This window comes from Varanus komodoensis, unplaced genomic scaffold, assembly GCF_004798865.1.
Source record: "Varanus komodoensis strain SLA01 unplaced genomic scaffold, ASM479886v1 scaffold193, whole genome shotgun sequence".
Classification (NCBI taxonomy): Eukaryota; Metazoa; Chordata; class Lepidosauria; order Squamata; family Varanidae; genus Varanus; species Varanus komodoensis.
Window position 1 is genome coordinate 69,012 of NW_025335558.1, and position 11,443 is coordinate 80,454.

Below are 11,443 nucleotides of genomic sequence, written 5' to 3' on the forward strand. Positions count from 1 at the left end.
CTTCCAAAGATGTTGTCTGGCTTTCTCTGGGCCCATCAAAGAATCTCTTTTGCAGGTTGCATCACTCAGCTCCATTTCTTCCATTTCCTGGGCAGCACTGAGGCTCTCCTTCTAGCTGCTATGGCTTATGACCGCTATGTGGCCATATGCAAACCGCTCCACTATCCAGTCATCATGTGCAGACAGAAGTGCCTTCTGCTGACAGCTACCACTTGGGCCACAGGATTCTTCCATGCCCTGATGCATACACTAATGACAGCTCAGCTTGATTTCTGTGGTCCCAATATCATCGAGCATTTCTTCTGTGACATCAGGCCGCTACTGAGATTGGCTTGCAGCAGCACAGAGCTTAACCTACGCCTCCTCAACATTGTCACAGGATCAATTGCCACAATCTCTTTCATCCTAACTCTCCTTTCTTACCTCTACATTATCTCCTTCCTCCTACTGAAGATGAAATCACACAGGGGGAGATGCAAGGCCTTCTCTACCTGTAGCTCCCATCTCACCGTTGTTGGCTTGCTGTATGGACCTGTACTGTTCAATTACCTCCCCCATTCCTCAGGAAATTCACCAAGAAGAGACATGGTAGCCACCCTCATGTACAGTGCAGTTACCTCTGTTCTGAACCCCTTAATTTACACACTGAGGAACCAGGAGATGAAAGCAGCTCTGACAAAATCCCTGGATACACTATTGGCCTCTGTAAGGGTGTGAATAATATTGTTTGGTTTGTATTGCTATCATCTTGAAGTGGGAACATGAGATCTCATGTAGAAAAGAGCTCCAGAGAAAATTTGGGTATGGAAATGTAGGCCTTTTGAACTTGGGAAATTGTGTGGGGATGGGGGTACCATGCTTAATTTCTAACCATAGCTGTTAGGCAGATTGTCTTAAATGGGTTTCCACCTGTACACACTAATCATATTTTCAGCTTCTTGTATGTTCATTACCAAGATTTGTGTAAAATGTTCATCTGCAATTGAATCAGAAAGGTTGCTAAAGCAACCTCTAATACAACAAAGAATCACTTTCATGCCTTTCCATTTTGGAAAAAGTCAACTCTTACTTATACTCATCCTTGTTATGATGGATGATGCATGGATTCTTGTTCTGTGCAGATAACCTACTCTTTCATTGTTGCAAGGTGTGGAACATTCTTCCTTGTTACAATGCTTTGAAGCCCACTTTTTCCTCTTTTTGCTCATTTGCTTTTGTTTAGCTCACATATTATTTATTGCACAGTTAGACTCTTTAGGGAAAAAATGGAAGATGACCTAGGCATCATTAATACAATGTTTTTATTGCAATCATTTGCATGCATTGATGGAATACAATGCTAGCTAGAGATGTGATGATCCAGCTGGAAACTGGACTCCTTTCACTTGCTGGACTAGTTTCCTTTACTCAGCCCTGCTCAGATAGTAAGCTGAGTCAAGAAGATCAGGTTTGAGAATACTCAGGATTGCTTTTGGATTACTTCTTTGTGAAAAATAGGCATAGTATACAAAAGCCTACAAGTCCCATTTGCACACGCTGTGTGGGCACCCACACAATCATGTGGTATAAGGCAGATTTAGGGCAATGAGAAAGCAGGGTGAAGTCCAGGGAAATCTGTTTTCAGGTTGAGTAGATGGACTGATAGGCAGCTCCACTTTCTGGAGTCTCTTACTCTGTCACCAGCACTCAGAGTAAGACACTGTCACCTAGTGTCCCAGGACTTACAAAAATCAGTGGTTGCACATCTATACCTTTACTAATGAGATGTTCAAGTGGGAGAGTAAAATGGTGATTCTTCCTATTACTCAAAGACAACAATGAGAGCATAACGCTTTTAATAGGCTGGATTCAGACGGATGGAGCAATCTGAAGCCACTGTTCTACTTATTAGTGTGAGAGTAGAATGGGATGAATGTGCCCAATAGCCAGCAGAAAAGAGCTCCCATAGTGATGGTTGGAGTGGATGTGTCTGCCCACCCCAAAAATTAACCCTGTGAAGAACAGGACCCCTGACCTTTGCCAGCTTGAAGCTGGGGGATTCAAAACAAAAAAAGGCAGGCTGGGCTTGAAAACCAGGAAATACTACCTACACATTAGATTTTGCAGAACTTTGGAGGAGGTAGTAAATTCATTGTTTCATATATGCCCCACCCAATTCGGATTGCACTGTAGATTACAGTAACCACACAGAAATTAATCAAACTTAATTTGTCCTGTTGATTTTAATATATCTAATCTTAGCATGACTAATCTGGATTCAACTCTTAATTTGAAATCCATATTACCCACACTACTGTGGCACATTAGATTACAAAAGCTTATGCATCAGCCACCAGGATGACTAAATTAATAAATGGTGCTTATATCACCTGAGAATGGAATTATAATAGAATTATATTAAGAGCTTTATTTACCAACTTTAAAAACCACAATTGAATTCATAATTCACTCTCTTTCATTGTGCACAGTAATTGACCTGGAATGCATGCCATTTTTTCCTGATTCAGGAATGATTAAACCCATCTGCATGTTCATACAAACTAGTTTTAATCATTCTCAAGCAAGTATATAATTGTAAGCATTCCAGGTCAATTAGTGGAATATGTTCATAAGCACCTCTTCAATGCATATCTTAATGCAGTGTAGAGGTCTAAGATAATCAAAGAAAGTGCTTTCAGGAAGTCAGAAAGGTCTAATTAGTCTGGTCTCCTTTAAAGTCATCCAAGGTGGAATTGTCAAAGCTGAGACACCTCTGAGACCAAGAGGTACCATCCACCCTCTTAGGGAAGAGCCATCACAGCCAGAGAAAATATTGGGCATCTTTAATGGGGATGGGGAAGAGAAACCCCTGAAGGGCAGCTAGTGGACAATAGTGGAGGTGAAGACAACACGAGCAGAGGATCTTTCAAAGAGAATGGCAGAGATTCTCAGGCTAACTCTGGTTAGTATTGCACAGAAAATGATAATGGTAAATCACTTCTAAATATTACTCATCCTATGATGAAGCCATCTAAAATGAAACAAGAGATAGTGCCAGAATATGAAATTCTTTTTTAATATTTTTATTAATTTTTAAAAAGTAAAATACATTCATAAGAAAAACATACGATAAGACTAAAACATACAACACTAAACATACAATTAAAAAAGGTGTACATCTTTATTTATTGATTTAAAATTTTTATATGCCATCCAATACTAAAAGTGTCTGGATAGCTTACAAATCTTGGCTTTGAAGGTGCAAAGATCTTTAATTCACTCTGGGAAAAGGAACATTTGTGGGCAGGTTTCAAACTTACGTGAGTCTTAATCCCAGTTTAGCCCTACATTTGCAAATCCCTGCATATGACCATAGAGTTTCTGTTGAAGGGTGAAAATTTGGATAGAATGGATGTCTATTCTCCAGTCAACCTCTCAAGCTTGGCATCATGAATTTGAACACATTTATGTCATTTGATCAAATGCTTTGTTTGTTCCATCATGTTCCTATTATTTTTATTGGCTAAATTACCCCAACATAGACTCCCACACTAAATGAATAGCTAACAACCACAACTTTTGTAATAAAGGGCACTTGATATTTTCTTTTCCAAGCTCAGATGGCTGTAAATTAAAAACTACGAAGATCCTTGTTCAGACACTGGACTGGGATTCATGCATTGATATAGGCCACTTGGATTAACTGCCTTCTTGTTTGAAGCTGGATTGGACTCTCTCCTGTTGTAAGTTATGCCTCTTAAAATGGCATGGTCAGACGTTTTTGCCAACAAAACCTAGGGACCTGTCTGGAGCGGGTGAATGAGTAAGAATGAAAGTTACCACAAGTTGAAGATCCATTTCAAAATGTTTAGGAACCTGAGCCAACTAAAAATGGTCCACAACTTTTTTACAGGGAAGTATCACCTTCTGAGCCTACATCTTTCCAAGACTAGTTCCTTTCCTACTAATTGGGGTTGAGGGTAGGGTTCTGTCTGTGGGTCACTTCGTGCTTTCCCTTATTGTTCCAGTATAAAGGATTATTTTTAATGAGATAAGATAAACAATGCTATTTTTTCTTTACTGCAATTTTGTAGACAAGCTATATCCAAATAACTGATCTTCCCTGTAATTAACAAAATGGCTATTATTACTTATAGCAGTTTTCTGAATCCCTAGGAAGTTCCAGTGGCCACATGCAAACCTACTAGGTAAGATATGAAGGATGTTATTATTATTTTATTTTCCATTCAAGGTGGAGTTAGATACAGAGACTGCTCTGTCCGTCGACCATCCAAGCCAAACTGCATTAAGGAACACTTGAGTATCAAACTGGGTACAGCAGGTTTCTAGAAGGAAACATTTTTCTGCAATTTGATGGCATTTGTGATGATATTGGCTCTGCTGACTCATGTGGAATGCAAAAGTAAATGCAAAAGCAGCCATCCTCTTCCTATTCTGCATAAGTATTATGAATCCGGAGAACTCACAATTGGTGGCATTATTTCTCAGTCTCATATATTATCTAATGCTCTGTCCTTTGAAAATCATCCCTCCCCAGATGACTTTGATGATGTTGTGTAAGGAGTTATAATTTTAAACTATGTTCTCTTCCTCTTCCTCTCAAAATTTCTCTCAATATTATTTTTGTAGGGTTTCACTCTATTTGTGCTGCATCATTTTCCTTGTTTCCAGAAAATCTTTCTAGCCCTGCCTCAACACAAACAACTCTGAATTTAGATAAATTGGTTTTAACCAGACTTGGACCTACATAAAGTAGAAATCAATGGATCCACTCTCAATATGCCTAGAACTGAATTCAACTTGTAATATTTCTGATATACATAGTAATATTCCAATTGTGATAGAGCAGGCATGAAGGACAACTAAGTAGATCAAGGTTATTTAACAGTCATTAACTTTGGGTGGTATAATTTAATATGTTTATTCAAAATATATTTAATTGAAATGAATAAAATATTTAGAAATTGATGCAGTATGATGTAATTAACTCCTATCACAGGATACTCTCTCAGAACTACCAGCATGTCCTAGCCATGTCATTTGCTGTAAAACAGATCAATGGAAATCCTGAAATCTTACCAAACACCACCCTGGGATTCCACATCTATAATAGCTATTTCAGTGCAAGCTGGACTTACCTTGCTTCAATGCACCTTCTTTCCACACGGGACAGATTCTTTCCTAACTACAAGTGTGACTTTCAGGACAGCACGGTAGTAGTAATTGGAGGACCAAACTCTGATGTTTGCCTCCACATGGCAACCATGCTGTGCATGTATAAGATTCCACAGGTAAGATCTACGCAATGATCCTAAAAGTTTAAAAAGTTATTCATAGGCTTTGTGCAAATTTGCCATTTCAAGTAGTGTCAGACAATAAAACAGTTCATGGTCTGACTCTGTAAGGATACCTGTTTTATTATGAAACTATCTAAGAGAAGCCCAGTTGAGGACACCATCACTTCAAAATGTCCTTTTATTGGGGTTTTCTGCTATACTTCCTACAAATTGAGGGATGAGTTACAGTTGTGCCTTGCTGCCTCTCAGCTTAAAATGTTGACGCTGAGGCAGGGGCTGGGGCTGACGTTGACAAACATTTCAAGTTCACCTTTTACATTTCTTTTCTTTATTTTTATATTTATATCCCACTTTTGTATCCTTTCAGAGATCTCAAGGTGGTCACGTAATTCTCTTCTCCCAATCTTATCCTCGCAACAACAGCCCTGTGAGGTTGGTTGGACTGAGAGTGCAAGTGCTCCAAAGTCACCCAGAGAGATCCTTGGTGGAATGGGGATGTGGTGGTTTAAAAAAATGTTACATTTCTGATTTATCAGGACTTATTGCTGATCTTTATATTTTCTTAATGGTATTGCATTTTAGTTTTAGGTGTTGTATGGAAAGGCAATATAAAATATTTGAAACAAAGAACTAAATCTGTGGGATTGGCATCAGGATTTCCAAAGTGTTCAACACTCACAGTTTTATTTTGAAGCCCACTTTCTCCTCTTTTTGCTCATTTGCTTTTATTTAGCTCACATATGGCTCAGCTACAGCAATTCATAATACCATCCAAGCAGCTTTCTTTCACTGGATGTTTCCAAATGAGGTGCATCAATATCAGGGAATAATCCAGTTACTCCTGCACTTTAAGTGGACATGGATTGGATTAATCTGTCATGATGATGAAAATGCAGATAGATTTGTACATAATGTGCTTCCCATGTTTTCCCAGAGTGGTATCTGCTTTGCTTTCATAGAAAGATTTCTCAGGCTAACTTTTTCCACAGAGAACACCAACATGGTGGATAAGCAATTTGAATCTTATGAGCGTGTGGTGAGAAGCACTGCTAGAGTGTTGGTTATATATGGTGAAATCGAGACCATTGTTATTCTAAGACTGTTTCTCCGGATGTCAGAAAGTGCTGAAGTACCAATGAGGTTACTAGGTAAAGTCTGGATCATGACAGGCCAGATGGATTTCACATCAATTCCCCTTCAACGTAGTTGGGATCTAGACTTCATGCATGGCTCCTTATCCTTTATAAGCCACTCAAAGGAACTAGTGGGATTCCAGAATTTTCTCCAGACAAAAAATCCAATTTTAGAAAAAGAAGATGGCTTTATCAAAGATTTTTGGGAGCAGCTGTTTAACTGTTTGTTCCCCAACTCCATGGTAGAAAAGACCGAGGAATTCTGCACTGGGGAAGAGAAACTGGAGACACTTCCTGGATCTGTCTTTGAAATGACCACCACTGCCCACAGCTACAGTATTTACAATGCAGTCTATACTGCAGCTCATGCTTTGCATGCTATGCATGCATCCAAACTGAAACACAGATCTTTGGCAGATGGAAGAAGAAGGGAACTTCTGAACCTACAGCCATGGCAGGTAACCTCCGGAACAGAGTGCTGAAAAATGAAGGGAATATCACTGCATCTGTTAGTGGAAGACGAGGCTCCACCTTGATGTGGAAAGCCATGCTTATTGTATCATGTTTATTAGCAAGGTATGAGGAATCTGATTTGGGGGTAGGAATCTATTGTAATATATCAGCTCAACTCCATGTAGTCCAAACAGCTTTCTCTCTGCCCTAAGACTGACCTGCGTTGAGTGTGCACACAGGTGTCTAGCAGGAAGTGACTCCAACTTCTGCATATTTCATAACAAGTGCACATGTATAACTAGCTAGGTTGGCTTGCACACATGTCACCCAGGTACCTACACCACAAGCAGATTTCTATTTCCACACACATGACTTGCAGACTTGGCATACTTAGTGGGAGAATAATTCAGTTTAAAGGAGGGGCCCACTATGGTTCCTGTGCATTCACATAATTAATCCCAGCTCAGCTCACTTCCAAGGCCAGGGCTGAGAATGGGAAAGAAGTCCAGTGAGTGCAAGAGAGGTGGATTCCAGGTGGATCTTTGCATCACAAATGCCTGAAGCCTCGTTTTGTTGCTGTGGAGAAGATTTGTAGTAGTTGCTTAGGGACATTCTGAAAGCAAAGAGAGAGAATAATTTTGAATAGTGTTTAATGGGGACTGGATTAGGTACATTGGTTGAGGATTCTAGCTAGTTGGAAAAGGGTGGCTAGGAAAGAAAAGCTGATGGTTGGCGGTTGGATTTAGTTATCCTGAGGTACTCACATAAACATAAGTCTGCTGACTGTCATGAGGTGTTTTAAAAGATCTAGCAGAAAGCTGAGAAGAAAGTGATAACTATGCCCTGAATGTTATGCTTTTTGTTTTCTGTGGACTAACCATAAATGACTGGTGAAAATGAGGATTGGGGAACAGCTGTCCATGTTATGTAAGGAGACTGTCCTAAGATCTTTCAAGAAGTTTACACAAGCAGGAAGCAGAAACACAAATAAACTGCCCAACTACCCAGGAAGACTATAGCCAAGAGGAAGACTATATTCAAGAGCTGGACCTGGGAGTGTTTTGTGGGGGCAGAGGTTTAACGGATTTGGCCTGTGGTAAAAGAAAGCATTAAGAGTTTTGGAATAGCAACATTGTCTCTTGTGTGCTAAAGAATTGTGATTAAGCAATCTTTCAAATACCCCAAAATAAATATTAGTCAGGCAGTCACCCTTTATTGTTCATAGCCATTGACAACCATGATTCCAAATAAAGTATAATACAAATGTAAATCAAAATACAAATTGATTTAAAATATGGTGCAAATACAAACCATTTAAAAATATAGCAAGGTAAAACTACAGACGATTTTTTTTAAGAATGTGTATAGGCAGTAATAAAAATGGCATAGCTGAAATCACACTTCCTTTCCACTAGAACAATAGTAGAACACAGCCTTCTCCATTACTTAAAATAAAGCTACAGTACGCTGCCTAGTCCTTAATATTCTAGCAGAATGGATGACCTTTGCATCCTGGGCCATAATATATGCATCATTGTCTGTGAGCTATTTACAGATCTGTTCCAAGAAAGGTTTATTTCATGAAGAATTGAGAATATGATGAGGAAATTTATACCCTGGTAACTCATACAAGGGACAAAGGAATAAACAGTGCTCAACATCCTCATCTTCATGACTCACCAATACAAAGTCATGGATGGGCTAGTATATTGCTAAATCTCCCATTAAAATAAACACTGTAATCATAAGGCTGTGCAAGATTTTCATAAAGGAGCCACAGTAAGATCTTCAAAAAAATATCTGAACTATAGATGCAACAAAGCTGACCCTTTGGGGTTTTAAAAAATGCATCGGGGAGTGTATGGAATGCACACAGCTTTACTATGTTGTTCTTCACCCTTTCTCACCCTACTTTATTTTCTTGTGTATACCCACACATTCCTATAATCTCTCTGTCATCTCTACTATTTTTGAATAGGAAAAACTGTAAACTGTCTTTACATAGTTGTACTGTAGAATATACAAGCTACTGCTGCTGTTGTTACTACTATTACTGCTGCTGCTTCATTTTAGCTCTTTAGCTGCTGTACTGCCACTACCTACCAATGCTACATAAACTCTTTACAATGTCCATAAATCAAAGCAGCCACAGTGAAAATATTATCCCCCTTTTGTTTCTCCATCAGCTCCTGAAGGTTTTGAGGAGTGCCTCATTTAACAACAGCATGGGGGAAACACTTTCCTTTGACAAAAATGGAGAGATGATAACTGGATGTGACATTATTAACTGGGTCACTTTCCCAAACCAATCCTTTCTTAGAAGAAAAGTTGGAAGGATAGATGCATTGTCTCTCCCAGGCAAAACGTTCACCATTTGGAAGGATGATATTACATGGCCCAACTGGTTTAACCAGGTTGGTTCCATGTACATTTTAAGGTGCAACTACTCCTTTTCCCAACATTGCTAAGTTATCCGCAGCCTTGTTGTGTTAATGCCCTGCAAGGAAAATTAGACAATTGTTTTTGGGTAAACTGGAGTCAATGAATTTTCTGAAATTTAAGTGTAAATCATTTGCAGTGTAACTTCTGACTATGTGGGACATATTCATACTGCAATTGACATCCCTCGCAATTGACATCCATGCCCCATCTCTGCTTTAACTTAGGATGCATGTGATCAGCAAGATACATACTGATCTGAGTGGGTAGTCTGCATGAACGCGGTAGGCATGTCATGAGTGGAGCAGGTTGGAGCTGGGGGACAGACTAGATGGCCCAGGGGACCCCTTCTGACTCGCTCTGTTTCTATGTTTTTATGCACCTCTGTCTCTTGAGGGTGCTGCAGCAGTGCCCCAGGAAAGCTGTGCTGCTAGGCTGCCTGGAGCCCATGTTCTTTTCATTTCAGTCTCGTGCCCATGCAGATATACCAAGGACAATGGTGGACAGGACATGGGCTTATATAGCTTTTACTCCAAACATTGCATGAAGATATAGATGATTCTACATACTATGCTTCTATGCTGGGCCAGATGCAACAACTCCCTACCTCCACTTAGGCAGATAAAACATGATTCTGTCCATTCAAACAACAGTTTGCAATCTAGATTGTCACACAACAAAATATTGAAGAACAATCAGGGGGAAAATATGGTCTGAAGGCACAGGTATCATCTATCATGAAGTAAGCAGGTGACCTGAGCTTGGAGGGGAAGCCACCTCAGAACTGCACGTAGTTCCCTTGAGTTTTACAATAGGAGAAAATAGGATAAAAATACAGTAAATAAATAAATATTACTTTAGAATGTTGTGGTCACTCTGTGTTAAAGATTCTAAATCCACCATCATTGGAAAACAAGGTACAAGAAATATTTTAAGCCAAAGCCCATACTAGAATGAAAAGTGAGTCACAAGATGAAACCATGTGTTGATACATGAGTGATGCATAACCAAGCAAACTTCACCAATTGCATAAAAGGATAGTCATTTGCAGACACCCACACTTTGATGTGTGTCACTGGACTAAGCCTTCAGTCAGTGGATATCTGGGATCTTCATCGTATTTTTCAGAGATTTCAGTCATGGACAGAGGTTTCAGACACTCTGGTAGTATTGCTGTCATACATTGATACCAAGAACCTATGTTAGTAGAATAACTACTTCATAGATTCTCTAAAAATAAAGAGAAAGTTAAAATACTATTCTCCTTCCTTTATGATCAGACACAGCCCCTTTCTTTGTGTAATAACCAGTGCTGTTTGGGCTATAGAAAGACAGAGAAGGAAGGACAGCCATTTTGCTGCTATGATTGTCTCCCATGTCCAGAAGGGAAAATTGCAAACCAAACTGGTAAGATATACCATGTAGCGATTGTTCTGTTTTGTTTGTATGCTTGTTTAATGCTGTGAGTGGGCATAGAACTGAAAGTTTTTGGGGTGTTTTAAAGGGTTCTGTGATTAAGGTTATTACACAAAGGCAATCCTCTCAGATATTCATTTCTGTATGGGTGCCTAGTTTGTATATCTCCCCATTTAATTAAAATAAGTGGAAATCTACCTTTTACTGGGACTTTCAATAATTTTTGAAATATTGCAAAAGGAAAGCAATCCTGAACATATCAACAATCCCAATACATAAATTTCTCATCCATTTCTAGTAAAGATTGATATACCATCCAGTTTTGATACAGAAGTCCTCATTCAGGTATTAATTATATATGAATGAATTGCTTTAGGGATGGCATGCAAAGAAAACCCACATTTTTTTTTCAGATATGGTAATTTGTTTTCAGTGTCCAGAAGACCAGTATTCTAATGATGGCCACAATGCATGCATTCCTAAAAATATGCACTTCTTGTCCTACGAAGAACCTCTAGGCATCAGTTTGGCCATTGTGGCTGTTTTGTTTTCCTCCATCACAGCTTTGGTATTAAGGACCTTTCTTAAGAACCGAGACACCCCCATGGTCAAAGCCAACAATCGGGAACTCACCTACACTCTCCTCATCTCTGTCCTGCTCTGCTTCCTCTGCACATTGCTGTTCATTGGCCAGCCACAGAAAGT

The 11,443-nt window shown here is 39.3% G+C and overlaps 1 protein-coding gene across 1 annotated transcript in view; it reads left to right on the forward strand.

Annotated features, from left to right (window-relative positions):
- The window catches only part of LOC123022462 (olfactory receptor 12D1-like), a 1,029-nt gene extending 312 nt beyond the window's left edge, over positions 1-717 (forward strand). The window contains exon 1 of the mRNA XM_044428158.1: positions 1-717. This exon is cut by the window's left edge and continues 312 nt beyond it. Coding sequence (XP_044284093.1) covers positions 1-717 — 717 coding nt within the window.
- The last annotated feature ends 10,726 nt before the right edge of the window (positions 718-11,443 follow it).